General features: G+C 27.2%; 1 protein-coding gene and 1 pseudogene across 4 annotated transcripts in view; one reads left to right on the forward strand and one right to left on the reverse strand.

Moving 5' to 3' along the window:
• The window catches only part of LOC123262257, a 96,473-nt gene that overhangs the window by 10,495 nt on the left and 66,643 nt on the right, over positions 1 to 19,335 (reverse strand). For 3 of the 4 annotated variants that reach the window (XM_044724434.1, XM_044724432.1, XM_044724430.1), the window contains exons 7-10: positions 13,667 to 13,821; positions 12,885 to 12,938; positions 12,372 to 12,646; positions 3,739 to 3,894 (exon numbers count right to left, since the gene is read on the reverse strand). In XM_044724434.1, the coding sequence (XP_044580369.1) occupies positions 3,739 to 3,894; positions 12,372 to 12,646; positions 12,885 to 12,938; positions 13,667 to 13,821 (640 nt within the window). The remainder of the gene's footprint in view (positions 1 to 3,738; positions 3,895 to 12,371; positions 12,647 to 12,884; positions 12,939 to 13,666; positions 13,822 to 19,335) is intronic. The other variant, XM_044724433.1, reaches the window with a different exon arrangement.
• Positions 11,339 to 11,438, forward strand: LOC123262325 (annotated as a pseudogene).

Here is a 19,335-nt window from a genome sequence, read left to right on the forward strand (position 1 = left end):
TACAATAAAAATATGGTAAACTAAAGTAAACTTTTTTTTTCTAATTCTAATTTTTCTTCTCTCTATTTAACGTCATAAAATTCACGGTCCCTTCAGTGTCGTTATATAGAGTTTACACTGTATATATTTTTAAAGAGCTCAATATTCTTGGTTTGAATAGAAAAATTCTTGATTTAAGAACATTTTTCTTGATTTAAGGAAATTTTATTTAATTCAAGAATTTTTCGTCTTGATTCAAGACAATTACCCTCTTCAAAATTATATTCTTGGTTCAAGAATTTTTCTCTTGAATCAAGTTAATTTTTTTTTCTGTGCATTTACCAAAAACGGCCAAAAGTTCAGTAAATATATTTAAAATATATGCAAATATATTTTGAATATAGTTCAAATATATTTCACATATATTTTGCATTTAGTCTTTTTGTTGTGTGCTTACCATTTTAGTTATGTATTATTATTATTATTATTATTATTATTTTATTAATATTATTATTATTATATAATGTACTCTTTATAAATATATTTGATTGTATGGCCCTTAGGGAGCACTTGCTCTAGGGTCAAAATTATTAAATAAATAAAATAAAAAAAATAAAATTAAATATATTTTTTATATATTCTAATTATAAGTTTTTTTCATGGGGGTGGTTAACGTCCTCAAGTGATGCATGATAGTTGGGCACACATTTTCCAGAGAGTTTAGTACAGAGTGCACCGGTCGAGTGAGTCGTATCGGTATTTTGAGCGTTCAGTCCACGGTTTATAATCGAAAATTTAATAGAGTTTTAATTATAATTAAAGGGATAATTATAATTAAATGCCTAGCGTGCTAGATTTGCGATGTATTGTTTTGTTGTGTAGAATAGATCCCGATTAATTAGAGTTGATTAATTAGAACGATCGTTATCCGGTGTTGTCTATTGAGAATAAAAGTTTTGTTGAGTTTAAGTTGAGTATCATCGAATTTTTTTACTGGTACTACTCTGGCTCCTCAACGGTGACCTCGGTGATGGGGAAGAGGCACCCGACGACGAGGGTTCTGGACTCATCAATATCAGAGGCTGCCCTGATGGTCGTATTCCTGAAGAAGACCCACCCGCTAAGGCTTGATTTATTTTTCTCATGTCATATTTTATTTTATATGCATAATTTATATTTTATTTTTTGTTAACCTGTGACTTTTTTTTTCGAAGGTTTTTTGTGATGTTAGGTGGGTGGATTTTTTTGCTGATTTTTATTATCCGTCGTTTATTTTTAGGTGACATATATTATAAGATTATTATTAATATTTTGTATAAAAAAATAATGATTATTCATTTAAAAAAACTTGTAATAAATTTTATTTTTTTTTTTTTTTTTCCAATGTCACCGTTTTTTATTGGTGTTGCGCTTGCGACGGGAAGCCGAGGATGAGTTTGTCGCGAGAGTATGTTGCGGCATCAGAATCAGCGGCTGCCCAAATGGTCGAGTGCCCGAAGTCGATCCGCCGCTTCCGCGTCCTGGCCAATTCCAATTAATGCTCATTTTTGACGTCTCTCGATATTATTATATTATTGCTTACTCATAATAAGTATAAGCCAAACAACAAAGCGTGTTATTAGCATTAGTTAAGCTAATTATATTTGTTTTAAAATATTATTATGAATTATTAATTTTTAATCACTAATTATGATTCAAAATTTATAATTCAATGAATTAATTAGTTACTAAACGTATTATTAATGATATTGTTGAATAATTAAATTATTGTCAATTATGACCGATTATTTACCCGAGAGACAGAAATTGATTGATTAATTTATATTTGTATTTAATTAAGTAATTAAGGTCAATTTAGATCTATTTAAGTATTTAATTAACGTCCTGATAATATGGCTTTAAATTCAATTAATTAAATATCTAAATATTTAAAGTAATTTTTTTTTTTTTAATAAAAAAAATCAGGCCCGAGTTTAAAATTGAATTTTTTTTAATTTAGTTAAAAAAAAATTAACAAGCAAAATAAAATAACAGAAATTTTCTCACACTGATAAAATAATTTATTTGTAGTAAAAAATATTTGTTAATAGTTAACAAATAATTTATTGAAGACTATTTTTTAGTATTAAACAAATATTTCTTAGTATTTAAAATGATTTGTTTGTACTTAATAAATCTGATGTTCATTTATTAAATAATAGATCTTTTTAAATACTAAGAAATATTTGTTAAGGACTAAAAAGTGGTCTCTAATAAATAATTTTTTAAATATTAAATATTTTTAACTATAAACAAATCCTTCTACACTGATAGAAGAATTTAGTTCTATTTAATAAGATTTATTAACAGATACTAAATGATTTAGTAACAAATTTTTCATTACCAAATATTTAGTAATAAGTATTAAATAATTTATTAAAGCCTATTTAATTCCACCAAATAAATATTTGGTAGTATTTAACAAATGATTTATTGCTACTCAATAAAAAGTTTATTGGTTTCAAAGAAATTAATTTTTTAACTAATTTTAGCGTGTAACCCAAATTTTCAACTTGAAATAAATCAAAATAATTAAAATAAATAATTTTAAGTAAAAGTATAAGGTAGGTACCTGTTATTAAATATTATTTGGTGGAAATAAATATTTATTTCCATGTAATAAGGCTTTGTTCATATAAAGAAATAAAATTATTTATTAAACTGTAACAAATAATATTGATGGGTACAAAATATTTTTTTCTCCCAAATAAATAAATAAAAATTTTGTTACTAAATCAGTTTAGTAAATCCTTCTATCAGTGTATCAGAGCAAAAAAAGAAAAAAGCTTTAGAATTTTCTGTCAAAAAATTTTAATCATACCACCCGAATTTAATGCGTTTGATTTCTGACAATAAATCCAAAAATAGCAAAGCGATAAACGATTCAAATCCGCAATAATAATTCGACAACTCAAATCCCAATCCTATAAACAGTTAGTCGGATCAATAGTTAATACAGAGAAGCGAATTGAACACTTAGTGATTTCGAAAGCCGGGCGTACTTCAAAGGATTTTAAAATGCGGTATGAAACAGTGAAGGGTGAATGTCAGTTTAATCAAATTCAAGCCCCCAGGAAGTTTCACGAGGATTTATTTAACAATAATTGTCATTGTTGTGATAAAGTGCGGTTCCGCGTAAATCAATGGCCAGAGATCCTGATGGTAGACGCTCACTGCGGAACTTTTGCTAATGCCAACATTACGCTAATAATAGGGTAGAAAGTAACACAGACCTCAGCGAATCCTGATACCCTTAATTTATTTTCTTCACATTCTTGTCACGGTTTTCTATATAAAAATAAATTATCTCCACCTAGTAGTAGATGTCTGATTTATTTTATTACTTTTATAAAAATTAATTATGATAATTTATCTGCTTAATTCAATACAATAAAATTTTTTAAAATTATTTTCTCGGTTCTAATTTTTTTCCTTCAATCAAATTAATTTTTTTATTATTGTAAAACCTCTTAAAAAATTTTTTCAGTTGTTTTTGTATTAAAAAAAAATCAAATACTAGCCTTTAATTTACTTGATAAATAACAGAATTAAAAAGAAAGCTTTGAATAGAAGCCCAGCGAGTCGTGTCCTTTGATCGTAGATAAACATAAAGAGACAGAGAGAGATGGAAGAAGAGAAAGAAAGAAAGAAAGAAAGAGAGAAAGAGCCTGTAAAATAAAATAAATACGTAAATAAAAATAGGGTAATTATGTGTCTTACCAGAGGTGGACGAGGAAGGGTGGGACGAGATGGCCCTCGACGTAGGACCCACTCCAGAGGAAAGATGATCACCAGTAGGAGGCGTAGGCGGCGAGTTTGTTGAGCTTCCACGGATTTCTCCGGCCTGTTTGAGTACCTGGTACGTAGCGTCAATGCCTAACAAAAGCACCAGGTTACACAGAAAGAATGGTTCATTTGAACCAAGAAAATATTTTTCTTGCTAATTATTTTCTTGGGCGAAAAAAAATTTTTTTTTTACACAAGAAATTTCACTTATTCCAACAAAATTAATTCTCTTGCTTCAAGAAATACGTATCTTGATCCAAGACAATTTATTTAAATCAAGAAAATTTTCTTGTTTTGAGAAAATATTTCTCTTGCTCCAAAAAATTAAGTTCTTGACAGAAGTAAATTTTCTTGTCTTGAGAAAATTTTTCTCTTGCTCCAAAAAATTAAATATCTCGATAATAAATTTTCATTAATATTTTTATTGACGAATATGTCAAATGGGAAGATCAAATAATATTGAACCATTTTCTTTCATTCAATATATATAATTGCGTGCTAAAATAATCTAAAATGGGTATCAAATATTCAAGAGAAAAATTTTCTCAAGGTGAGAAATAGTATATTACATATCTAGGCCAGTAAAATAAGAAAAGTCTCAGACTACATGTAATTGTTGGCCGAGGCGAAGCCGAGGTTGACAAACATGTGGTCTGAGGCTTTACTTTTTACTGGCCAAGGTGTGTATACTATTTTTCTGCTCGACGTAGCCGGAATGTGGCAACTTTGTTTAGCGCAGCGGCCAGAAAGTTGCCACTTTCCGGCCGGAGGGTAGAAAATTTTTTTCTCAGCTGAAGTAGGTGGCGCTGCTTCCCTAAAGTATCTAAAAATCTTGATCCAATATAAAAATTTATTGTATCAACACTGATAGAAAAACAATCTTGATTCAAGAAATTTTTTTTCTTCAAAGCTTGAACTCTCGAAACTAGATATAGATATATTTCTTTCAAGAATTTTTGTTAAGAATGGCTTTTTTTGAGTCATTAATTTACTTATTTCCAAGAAATAATTTTTATTTGGTATAACAATTGAAGGCTATTTAGTTTTTAAAATCTACTTTGATGAATTATTTTAAGTTTTTTAAACGATAATGTTATTTTGATTGAAAAACTTAAATGTGTCGATTGAAGATAATATAGCTCTTAAGTCAAGAAAATCTAAATCAAGACAAGAAATTCTTAAAGCAAAATAATTATTTTTCTTCCAAAATAAATTCTTAGATCAAGAAAATATCTCTTGAGTCAACATAAATTTTTTATCAGTGAAGTATTTATGATAATTTGAATTAAGAAAAATTACTTCCACCAAGAATAGAATTTCAAGAAAAATTTTTACTTCTGCCAAGACAACTTCGGTCTTCCTTCGGGCCCCGACAAATTTACTTGAGCCAAGAATTTTATTCTCCAGTCAAGAAATCTTTTTTTCTGTGTAACATTCAAGGTGGCTCTAAAACAATCTCATATTCTGGAGAACTCTTATTCTGTCATTCTAAGCGCAAGCTCAACAATTCGTCTAATATGTCACTAGTTACATGTTACATCTACGGAATGGATCTCTCTATCATATTGAGTTGATCTTCCACTTCCTTGGAGATACAAGATGGTTCGAGGCAAGAGGATCGACTCCTAGCGAACTAGTGAAGGTCCCTTTGTAGCTGTCAGCTCTATCTGTTCTTTCTGGGCTCACTTCCATCCTCTGAGAGGATGATTAATAGCAAGGGCGACTACAAGACCGGCACTTTGTGATCTGGGTGCAGACGTGTCTCTTCCCTCGCCTAGAGTCGGGGGATAGGAAAAGTACCGCTATCTGTGGTTGGGGCTAGCGTTGTATTTATAATTGTATGGAATAACTTTAGGGTTTTTTTTTTATTCATTTAGGTTATCTGCACCCACCCCTTGTTTCTAGCTCCTAACCCGGGAGCTCGATTTTTTAAGCGCGTTAGCGATGTTTATTGTCAAGCGTCAACAAGCTTTACCAGCGATATGAAATATGAGGGATTAAGTACAGTATGCTGGTGATGGAAGATAATGCTAAGTGACTTTTAATCGATAGTTTTGGAATTTTATTACGGAGAAGCGGTATGTTTTTGGTGATTGTCCCTATTGAAAAAATATACGAGAAAACATATACAAAATTTGTAGATATTTTATATCTACTTTAGATTTTTTTACGAAAACTTTTATGAACAATTTTTTATATATTTGTCTACATATTTTGATATAGGTTGGATATCGAGGGTTTTCTAACGCAACCACGTATCTCGATTTTTGAAGATGAAAGGGTTCAACTGAAAAATTAATAATTAATTATGAACGCGTGAAAATATACTGAAAAAAAATATTAACCAGATTAATAATAAATACGATGGTATTTTTAAAAAAATGCCATTCGGCCTCACCCGAAATGGAAGGTAGATTTCATACGATATGAGATTTTCTTTATTTATGTTATTTAATTTGTTCAATAACAAATGTTTATGTAATTTTTTAATTTTCAATCCGCGATAACTTTTAAACGAGTTAACTGATTATCACGTAGTTGACAACAGTCAATGCAGTTTTTTGAATTCTATGATGAATTTTAAACCGTGAATTGATCAAATAAAAAATTTCGGAATTTGTTTGAAAAAAACGCTTTTTTCGATTTTTTTCGTCAACGATATCTCACAAACGAATCAAGCGATTTTAACCGGTCTGGCGGCGATCGACGTAGTTTTTTGATGTTAAGAGCTGATTAGTTTTTGGAATCGGTCGGTAAAGCTGTTCAAAAGTCATTCTAAAAAAACCACATTTGAAAAAAAGTTCATTATTTTCAAATTTTTCAATGGCCTATAAAATTGATAAAAATCTTCATAACGTATAAATGTTATAGGTCAAATTGAAGGTAATATAATCAGCTTCAACATGAAGTTTTCAAAAATGAGCTCTTTTCTGTCAGTCAAAAGTTATTCACGGTTAAAGTTACAAAACTTGAAATTTACAAAATTTTGAAAATTTTAAATGGCCGCCATTTCTAAACTAATTGACCGATTTTACTCATCGTCGAACTCGACCTCGGAAATTGCCCAAATAATATGTGTACCAAGTTTCATCAAGATCGGTTGAGAACTTTTCGAGATATCCTGATGACAAGGCTTGTTATATTACATATATATATATATTAGGGTGTGCCGAAATGTAACTCCCGTGGAGAACCTTTTAAAATTGGAATTTTTAGTTCCGCTTTTAACAGGGGCTGCGTTTGGGCATTTGTTGATATATTTTGGTGTGAGACAATGTATTTGATTTTCATAGAATTTTTTAACAGAAGCCTAGTTTGGGTATTTCCGGTGAAAATTCAAAATTTGGCCGGAAGTGCCCAATTAAATCTCCTGTTAAAAATCCTATAAATAATCAAATGAATTCTCTCAACCTGAAATATCTCAGGAAATGCCCAAACACAGCTGCTGTTAAAAGTGGAACTCAAAATTCCAATTTTAAAAGGTTCTCCACGGAAGTTACATTTTGGCACACCCTAATATATATATATATACATACATACATATATAAATTTTTTAACCAATGGTATTTTTGGAACCTACTCGACTAATTATAACATATGATAGCAAAATGAGGTGAATATTTCACCTTGAGGACTAATGAAATAGTTAGATTTCTAAAGAAATCTACCTAAAAATACAATTGATAAATATTGTTTTTAGATGAATATTAATTTTTTATAAGCTATTTTTCACCTTATCTCTAAAATTTTCATTTTTGAGTTACGAGGTTGCGTTAGAAAACCATCGATATATAAAAAAAAAACTTTAAAGTTTTCAGGAATAATTTTCCGAAGTTTGTATTTTTTTTTCATATATGTATAAACGGATATATTCAATATATATGGAAATATAGAGGCAAGAATATAAAAAATTGTTCATTATACCTTTGCTTATGTTTTTTTGTAAGTTTGTGTATATGTTTTCAAATATATTTTTTCTGTAGAGGACAAATGTGACATGTTAAAGTTTTTTTGTTCTATTCTTTAAATTATAAATAAAAATTTCAATTTTTTGATTTTATCGCATTAAATTGAGAAGTTTATATTTTATAAAAAATTTAAGTTTGTTTTGATAAAAAATAATCGCTTATAAAATTAGAATTTTGATAAAAATACAGTAGAATTTTGATAATGTAAAAAAATTTTTATCACAATAAATTTGCGGATATTTTTTTGCCTTCAAAGCTTAAAATTTATATAAAAATTGATTAAATTGATTAAAATATAGTATTAAAATGATTAAAATAATTATATTAAAATTGATTAAAATTTATATAAAATTGATTATAAAAATTTGATGAAAATTTAAGTAACAGATTATTTTTGAATTATAATTAAAATTTTATTTATTGGAATATTAATTTGATTAAATATAGAAAATATATCAATTATTTTATCATATCAAAATTGGAAAGATTTTTTAAGATATCTGAAAAATAAATATTTCAATTGCTTTTTATATTTTTTATGAAAAATAGAACAAATAAAAAATACATGTTACATTTTTAATTTTGTTAATAAAAAAAAATATGAAACTTTTCTTTTTTATAAGCGACAAATTTTTAAAATTATTCTGTTGCTTGTATTGATAAATTTCTTTTTATATCTATTGAATAGTTTTTTATTTTATTGAATTTATTGTAAAAAAAAAAAAAAAAAGAAATGATAAAGTAATATTCGAAAGTTGAATCTCGACTTCAAGTTTTATGATATTATTATTGTGTCTATCTATACTATACTATACTAGTAAGAGTATCGCTGCAAAAATAGATCTAATTTTATAACTCAAGATCTTGTTTTATTTTTTATCTATTTAAAGAAACCGAGTCTCAAGTCTCGAGGCAGCGTCTAGTCAAAGAACGCCATTATTTTTATGATCAAGTAAACTCTTACAATTTTAAGTTACAGCAAAAGAATCATCTTAATTATATTTTAATAAAAAGCTTCAGTCGAGTTTTTTTGCGCAATACCCACAACAAACTTTAACAAGCCAGAGTCAGTTGTAATTAGTTAACACTATTAGGGCTCATTTTAATCTCAATTAAAACTCCAAACTTAAACTCTTAAACTCAGGGCAGAGAGACAGACTATTGGAGTGACTTATCTACTCTATTATTTCTTCAATTGGTAATATTTGGCACCAACTAGATCTGAGGAGAAACATTCAGTAATTTTTTTTTGTTCACTAAAAAGAACTTTTTAGGCATATTTTTATTTTACCAACTATTAATTTTTTTTTAAGTTAAAATTTTAGTAATAAAAATATTTTCAAAAATTGTTGTTTACAATTTTATAAATTATAATTTTTTTTTTTATATTTAAAAATGTAAAGTATATTAAAAACTAATTTTTTTTTTTTGTAATTTTGGAACAATTTTAAAAAATTTATTTTCAAAAAATTAATAATTTTATAATTAAAAAAATTTTTATCATACATTGCAAAGTTTTCAAATTTTTTTGTCAATTTTTGAAAAAAATTTAATTAAGCTTTAAAACAATTTATAAAATTGGAAATAATAAATTTTTTTTAATTTGTATTCTTCTTAATAAAAATTTAATATCTAAAAAAAAGCTTTACTATTGTTTTATAAAAAATCAAAGTAACCAAAAAATTAAAAAGCACAAAATTATCTCTTTAATGTTCTTTTTAGTAAACCTCGAGAATTTTTCCGTAAACATAAAACGTAATTTATCTTGTGTGCAGAACATATTAAATATGCTCTGTTGAGTAGATTTATACTCATATTTTTATTAAATATTATTATTTATTTATACACGTTCTCGGGAAGATAAATCTCTTGATCTCTGAAATACTCTCGAGAATATTAAGTACCGAAAACAAAACATCATCAGTTAAAACATAATATGTTTCTCCCCGTAGAGGGTCACGCAAGGATAACGTGGGATCGAACTTCGGCAGACTATATTTTATTTTTAATTAAACACATAACAGTCCGGAGACTAAACTAACAATAAATTATTCCAAGTCTCATTACTAATTATTAATTACTAATTGCTAATAAACTAAAGAATAATTCAAAATCGACTAGTGGGGCTAGGAGGAGTCATCAGCATATCAGTATAGTATTAATTCTAATGATTATGATAAATATTAATATTATATAGTACTATACACTGATAAAAGAGTTTATTAACTATTTATAAAATTTATAAACCTTATAAATATATATATACATACAATTTATTAATATATTTTTAAGGAATCCCGGAAACAATAGACCCGGAAAAAATTTTAAAGTTACGAAAAATTTATATTATTTCATTAAAATTATTATAAAATAAAAATTACAATAATAATAATTGTTAAACATTATTCCTAAGATCGGTGATTTTACTTGTTAAAGAAAAACATTTATTGTAAGCCATTTCGCGATCCAATTTTGATTTATCTCGGATAGCTTAACTGGTAGAGCAGTTGGCGCGTAACCAAAAGATCCAGGTTCGAGTCCTGGTCTGAGTGTTCCGAAGTATTTTTTTAAGCCAAAAAAATTTTTAATTATTATATATTCACCCGAGGATGGTATGAGTGCTCATACCGACAATATTGTGGTGGTGTAATCATTAAGGAAGTTCGAGCGAATCTAATGTAAAAAATAATTTCCAACTTTGAGCTTTGAAATTAAGTATACGTATAAATAAATACGTCATTTATTTAATCCCAAAATTTGAAAAAGATTCACCGTTTAGTTACTTAGATATTAAATTTTAAAAATCACATATTTTATCTCCTTATACACGGGCTCTTATGGCGGACAAACTTTTGTCGAGACTTTAATTATTTTTTTCAATATTAATCTCCCAACTTTAATGGATAAAAAACTATACGCAAGAAACATGGATTATTGCAAAATATAAAAACAATTTAATAATAATACATTACCGATATAATTTTTTAAATATTTAAAGTCAAATTTATGTTTGTAACTCGTTTATCGTCAGCCATTTATTCGAATAAAGATTTGCCAACATCGCGTCAATAAATGAGAAAAAAGAAAAGGATAGAAATATAGTTACAGAGAGAGAAATGTTTAACTCACACACTCATCCACGTCTCTGTGTGGGTATAATCAAGCGCGCTATTGCCAAATCTGTTTATTTATTCCGGCAAGTAATAAATACCAAAGTCATTTTATTACTTTACTTTATTAAATAAGTAAAAATCATCAATTATTAAATTGTTTGAATTATTTTAAATTAAAATAAAGAATTTTGACGAATATTGGGAAGACTAAAATTAAAAAAAAATTTTAACATTATTTTGACTCATTAGTTACGCTCGAACTTCCTTAATAGATAAAAATTTACATAGTAAATTATTATTATTATTATATTATAATATTATATGATATTATATGATGTTATATGATATTATATATTATAATGTGTATATATATGTATAATATAAATACTATATAGCATAAATATAATTTTTTTTTCTTTTTTTTTTTACAGATAAAAATTATTTTATTTCTTGTAATACATATCCGTTGTTAAATTTACTTGGTAGCAACAGGAGATTAGTATGGCCCCTGCGCAAGGATGACACGCAAAATCGTGAAGCGTTCCACATTTTTACAAATATAAATAATGCTGTGAAGCGGGAAAGAATAAGAGTTACGGTAATTATTACGTGAAGCGTTCCACATTCACGTAACAGGATATTGGTAGGAAAGGATTGAGAAAGGAATGTGGAGAGGATCATCTTAATGTGAGTTTATAGAGTATGCAAGAAAAAAATTATTAAATAGCTCGGACTGGGATTCGAACCCAGAACCTTCCGAACACATGTCGGCTACTCTACCATCGGAATTGGATCGGGAAATGGCTTACAATAAATGTTGCTCTTTAATCAGTAATAATAATAATAATATTTTTTTTTTGTAACAAAAAATGGAGCGATCATTCTGGGGGCGCTTGTTTTTCAGGAAAGTTGTGGGTGTAATACAATTATTATTAGAATTTTTATTTTATAATAATTTTAATGAAATAATATGAATTTTTCATAACTTTAAAATTTTTTCCGGGTCTATTTTTTCCAATCACTATTTTTAAGTAATTATTTTATAATATTTAATAAATATATTTTGAGGAAAAAGCCTAAATTTGTTAATAGTTGATGATTAATACTTAACAAATATTGATTATCGATTTACAAATATTTATTAACAGTTAATAAATATCTTTAGGGTTGAATGTGACGCACTTACAATATTAAATTAACAATTTATACCATCAAATAAAATATACTTTTATCAATTATCATTATTTTTTATTATTTATTTTATTTAATAGAGGATTCATCAACTATTAATAAAAATTATCAATTGAGAAATAAATTACACAGTAAAAAATTTTGTTTAAAATATTTAACACAAAAATTTTTTGTGTATTATCGAAAAAATTTTTTACCAAAAAATAATATTCAAAGCTTATAAAATAAAATATTAAAAAATCCTTCTATCAGTGTATAATCGATAAGAAAATGATTAATACTAAATTAAACTCACTGTGCTCGGTAGAATTAGCATCCTCGACAGGTGGTGCAGGCGTCCTCTGACGTCTTAGCAATGGAATCCCTCCACTGCGTTTTGGAGCAAGACTCGGACAATTAACCGGCTGTACAAGATTAATGCAATCTGCATGAGCGTTTACTTTGCAGCTGCGACACCTGAGCCCCTGGCGACTGTGTCCTCTCAGCACCTGTCCGCAAGCGTCGCAAGGAGTTATTTTGCGATAGGTGTGCTCGCGCCACTGGTGACCGCCTTCAGACTCCAAGTTTTTCCTGGGAAAAATTCTAAATTTTTTTAAGCTCGCCAACAAATCTCCCTGTAAGCTCTCCGAGCCCGAGAGCCGGAAAAATTACCAAACTTTCGAGAGGAGCTTCAACCGGCTCAAAACTTCTTGATGGTACTTACGGAATAATTAATTTTGTATTTATATAGAATCTAAGGAATGCTTATATTATACTTAGAAGTAAGCATAAAATATTATTATGATTATTATGAGTGCGATTGATTTACCTGGACATGGCAACGACTGTAGAGACGGCATGGTACATCGCCCCTTTTCCCGGTCTTGTGTTTTTTTTTTTTTTTTTTTTAAAGGAACAGAAGCAACAGACATTTTTAAGTTAATATTGATGTAAAATGCGTTTTAATAGAGCGTTAATACATACACTGTAAAAAATTTGCAAAGTAAATGCGGAGTAAATGATTTTTAATTGATTTAATTTCTCCAGAAAAATTTTATTAATTTTTTTTTTAATAAAATTAAAAAAATATTTTTTAATAAAATTGAAAAAATATTTTTTAATAAAATTAAAAAAATATTTTTTAATAAAATTGAAAAAAATATTTTTTAATAAAATTGAAAAAAATATTTTTTAATAAAATTAAAAAAATATTTTTTAATAAAATTAAAAAAATATTTTTGAATAAAATTAAAAAAATATTTTTGAATAAAATTGAAAAAATATTTTTTAATAAAATTAAAAAAATATTTTTTAATTGACTTAAAAAATTGATACAATTTTTTTTCTTAATAAATAAATTTTAATTAACAAAAATTGCATCAATATTTTTTTTAATTTCTACAATTAGAATTTTTTTATAAATTCTCTCTGTAATAATTTAGTTGTTTGTAAAAATTCCTTCTAAATTTTTTACAGTGTATAATGCTACTTATTTATACATTTTTAATTGCTTGGTATTATGATTATTTTTACCATAATTATAATTAGTATGACAATAAAGATGTTTGATGTTATAATGGAGCAATGAGAAATGTCAAAGGATAAACTTACTTGTCGGAAGTGGGTGGAGTGGTGGGTGAACTTGTCTTGAGGCTTTTGAAGGCTTTGAGCCATTTGTGCTTGGTACTTCCGGTGGATCCATTGGACATTTTCCGGTTGCTCATCCCATCTGGTGGACCTACATCTCCTGCTCCAAACAGCTCTTTCTGTAAATCCAAACAAACCATTTGTCTTTTTTAGTTTTTTTTTTAACTATAAGTTGAATCTTGATAATTTTTTAATAAATATTAAATTTACAATGTGTAAATTTTTATTAATTTGAAATTAAAACCTTTTTGTTTTCGAATAATAACATTTATTCCATATAATAATAAAATAAAATTTCTTATTTCAGTTTTGTACTTTTAACCCTTCAGCACTCTCGCTATGAGATTTTCTCTCACGCTCATCAATAACTCAAATTTTCTTTCAAATTTCAAATGGAATGACTATGTGATTTTTTTCTATCTACCAAAAAATTAATATTATTTCAGATTGCAATATTATTATTATTAATTGTTCTATGCTATAAAAAAATAAAATAAATTTTATTAACTCTGTGAGATATTTTCTCATCGCAATAGTAAAGTAGGGGGGTCAGAATTTAAAAAATCGGGTCTGATCAGTACAGTTCGGAGGTTCCCGTAATAGTGCATTTATGTTTGGATGTATTATTATTAAATATTATTTTAAAATAAGTCAATTTTTTTTTGTTTAGAAAAATTTATCTTGTTTGAGATTTTTCAATTAAAGGGGCTATAAGCATGCGTGCGTTTTCACAAAAGGCGTGAGCGTTTCTCTCATCGCGCGAGTAATGATAGTAAATCGTTTTGCGAGAGTGCTGAAGGGTTAAATTATTACTAATAACTTTGCAGTCACTGTGTGACTGCCGTGACTTGTGAAATATAAATAAATAAAGTTTTGCTTTATTAAATAATGACTTTTGTTAATTTGCACTGTACTTTTTTAACTATTGATGTTTTTAAAGGTATAAGCTCATCCCGATGTTACACTCATCAAGAGCTTTCATTTGAGTACCCACATGCATTTTGATATATTTTTCATATATATAAATATATGATATATATATAAATATATGAAAAATTGATGTGGGTACTCGAATGAAAGGTCTTGATGAGTGTAACATCGGGATGAGCTTATATCTTAAAAAATATCAATATCTCACAAAATATTTGTTAAATTGCACTGTACTTTCTTAACTGTTGACGTTTTCAAAGATATAAGCTCATCCCGATGTTACACTCATCAAGAGTTTTCATTTGAGTACCCACATGCATTTTGATATATTTTTCATATATACATATTAGGGTGTGCCAAAATGTAACTTCCGTGGAGAACCTTTTAAAATTGGATTTTGAGTTCCGATTTTAACAGGGGCTGTGTTTGGGCATTTCCTGAGATATTTTGGTGTGAGACGATGTATTTGATTTTCATAGAATTTTTTAACAGAAGCTTAGTTTGGGCATTTCCGGTGAAAATTCAAAATTTGGCCGGAAGTACCCAATTAAATCTCCTGTTAAAAAATTCTATGAAAATCAAATACATCGTCTCACACCAAAATATCTCAGGAAATGCCCAAACGCAGCCCCTGTTAAAAGCGGAACTTAAAATTCCAATTTTAAAAGGTTCTCCACGGAAGTTACATTTTGGCACACCTTTATATATATATATATATATATATATATATATATATATATATATATATATATATATATATATATATATATATATATATATATATATATAAATATATAAAATATATGAAAAATTGATGTGGGTACTTGAATGAAAGGTCGTGATGAGTGTAACATCGGGATGAGCTTATATCTTTAAAAATGTCAATAGTTCACAAGATACAAGGTCATTTCTTAATTATATATCTCGAGATAGAGCATTTTCGAATGCAGCCTAAATACTTTTCATCATAAATTGACTATTGGTGAAAATGATATGAAACCTTGAAAAGGCACAACTTCAAATTTTCCGATACCAAATTTAACCATAAAAACCGATTTCATCACATAAATACCCTGGCCAAAAAATTTTGCTTACTCTCTTAATAATATAGATAACATCGATTTTAAAATAAATTTGCATATAATGATCCTACATATTCATCGTATCCAAATAATTTACACCCAAATAATACTGATCAGAAATGATTATCTTTACTGTCAATGCATGATATATTATAAATAATAAAATAATAAATGAGGCCAATTGACGATAAATTCCAAAAAGTAGTTGAAGCATAATTTAAATAACGACCGGTAAAACATGAAGCATTTATTATCGATCGATCAATTAAGCTCGCTCGCGACACAGCAACTAAAAGTCATACGTCAATTTACCAAAATGACAATTTGATCCTTGAATAGAATAGAACCCCAGAAAGAGGAAGAATCGATAACTATTTTTACCAAAGTGTCTGGGACAAAAAAATCGTGTACACCCCAGCAATATTTATCTCTATTTTTATTTCGTTATCAACTGAATTCTGAAGAGAAAAACCCTCAAATCCCCATCTAAAACTAATCTTATCGACTGTCATATCTCTTTAAAATATCTATATACACAGATACAGATAAAGATAAAAATAAAGATGTATTACTATATATAAATCTAAATTGGCGACGATCAATAGCCATTGTTGAATCGGTAAATTGTTTCTTATATTTTTTTTCGGTGCCCGTCTATTAAAGTTACGAATTTGCTGTGTAGAAATAGTAGTATAGAGCGAGCAGAGAAGATGATAAAGGTCCTGTATTGTAGCTGGTACATAATAACAGAACAGTAGCCATCGAAGAATCGGTTTATAACTATGGGCACGGGTTAATTGGATCGGATGTCGGATAATGTGAAATCGAGCAGACTATCGAGTTTTGATATGGAATATAATACCCGCCAATAGCTTACAACATTCCATTGATTCTGCTTACGATCACGTTCATCAAAATCATCAACTTTAATTACTACATTAGAGCTTAGCTCCGCCTACAGCTTTAACAACGTCTTGTTATACTGTTATTATATTATAATAATAAAACTATTGTTAAAGACGTCGAAGAGCTTGCTCACGGAACAGAAAACGGTTTCGAGAACGCCTTGATTGCTGCCCGCATGAAAAAGCTATATATCCTTCATCATATACAAAAAATTATATTTTACATAAATAAAAATATATGTGATTATATAAGGACCCATATGCAAAATTTTGCCGTTTCATATATACAATAATGGTATATGTAGTATTATGTATTGATGTTATACTCATAACATATATTTCAATTATATTTTCAGCTATATATGATTAAATATATCGTACATATTATAATCAACACTATATTATAAATAGTATAAGAACAATGTATTTTTCAGTATAATTTAAAATATACTTTAAATTATATGTTCAATATAATTTTAATATTAGCATTGGTACCAAAATTACAATAGAATGCTGAGGCCAAATAATTCTCTGAAAAAAAGTTATAAAAAAAAAGAAAATATTTCGTGATGTGTTACTAATTTACTGAAATTCCGATTTGCTTCGACTTTAAACTCGATTGACCAAGTTGCTCTTGAAACTTAAGATATACGACAAACTATTAATTTTTTTTTTGTTTTTTATTAATCTTTCCGTTTTGACTTATTTCAACATATCATAAATATCTGGTATTATGTATGGTATTTTATAATAAAATAATATATATTTCCATATAATTGAAATTTTATAAATGAAAAGTATACAGTAATAATCTATCTCAACATATATTTTACGAAAAATATATTTATCTATTATATATCTATATATATATATATATAGGAGACTTTCTATAGATATAGATAGTCACTCATCACGATATCTCTGGAACTATAAGACCTAGAGACTTGAAATTTGGCAGGAATATTCCTTTTGCCAAGTAGAGGTCAGCTAAGAACGGATTTCACGAAATTCCACCCACAAGGGGGGTTGCGGGGGTGTTCACGAAAAAAAATTCATATTTTTCAATTATGGCTTTTAATAGTTCAAAACTTGGTCAGAATGTTTCAAATTACATTTAGAAATTTTTAATAACGAATTCTGTGACATTCCACCCCCTGGCGTGCCCGTGCGTGGGCGTCAAATTAAGAAAAAATTCGTAAATTTCAATCTATAGCTATTAATACTTTGAAACATGGCCAGAATGCTTTTTTGGCGTTTTTGAGCTGTTAAGAATAAATTTCATTAAATTCTACCCCCACATGTCCGTGCGTGGGCGTAAAATTAAAAGAAATTGTACCTTTTAATCTATAGCAGCTAAAGGATTGAAACTTGGCCAGATTGATTTTTTTGGAGTTTTTGAGCTGTAAAGAATGAATTTTATGAAATGCCACCCTCATAAATCCTTGCGTGGGCGTTAATTAAAAAATTATAAAATTCAATTCCTAAAGGATAATAAGAAGGCATTAAATATAAAAAAAATTAAAAATTTTTATATAAGGTAAAAGCCCTAATAGATGATCATGTACCATTATATGATCACTCTATGTATTTGTATACCTATATTTGTGAATATAGATATACAAATACACGTATATTGTACGCCACGCGAAGCGGGCGGGTAACGGCTCGTTTTCTATATAAGTAATTTTTATATAATAATAGTATATTTTATAACATATACTAAGTAATATACGGCACTAATATATTTAAACTTATATTGAATCAAATATATCTTCATTATATTAACAAAACATTTATTATTTCATATATATAATTTTGCCGCTATATATGATCACATATTCCCCATATAACTTTCCATATATGTTCAGCCATATATAGTTTTTTCATGCGGGTGTGCTAAGTTATTACCAAGTCATTCGAGGTCCTCAATGTGAGTATATACATATAATATATATTCTTGCTTGTTATTCTACGACACACTGTGTACTGGCTTAATCCTTTTCTTAATAATGTACCGTACTGCTAGTTAATGATAATTGACGAGGGTATTTATTTTAATTATTCAAATTTTACTTTAATGTTCACGCGATCGCAAAGTTACTTATCTGTCATTTTATGTTGGAGGTTTTTTTTAATTAAAATTTTATTTTTGTTTTTTATAAATTATAACGCTGTTAATATTGACAATTTTTTATATTTAATAATTTTTAAAGTTTATTCAAATGATTTTAATTATTGAAAAAATTTATTTTTTTAGAGATTGTTAAAAAATTTAAGACACTGAAGTTAACTGACATTAGAAAGTTTTTTAGAATTTTTTATAACAATTAAATTTTTATTAAAAAATTTAATTAAAAAATTCCACGTGAAAATTAAAAAAAGCTATGAGTGGAAATTTTTTAAAACATTTTTTTTTGGAATTAATTTATTATAAAAATTGAAAAGATTGACAGCTGTCAGCTAATTTCAGTATCATAAAAATTTTATGTAACAGAAAGAAAAAATTTTTGACCCTAGAGTAAATTTTGTTGAAGCTCAAAAAAATATTTAAAGAGAAAAATTTTTTTTGATCAATTTGTTTTTGCATTTAAAGAATTTTTGTAAAAAATTTATATTTAGTAAAATGTTATATTTAATAAAAATTAAGTTAGCCGGCACTTAAAAATTTTTGATTATTTTTATTAATTAAAAATTAGAACTAAAAAATTATTATTAA

Source organism: Cotesia glomerata, linkage group LG3 (assembly GCF_020080835.1).
Source record: "Cotesia glomerata isolate CgM1 linkage group LG3, MPM_Cglom_v2.3, whole genome shotgun sequence".
Taxonomy (NCBI): Eukaryota; Metazoa; Arthropoda; class Insecta; order Hymenoptera; family Braconidae; genus Cotesia; species Cotesia glomerata.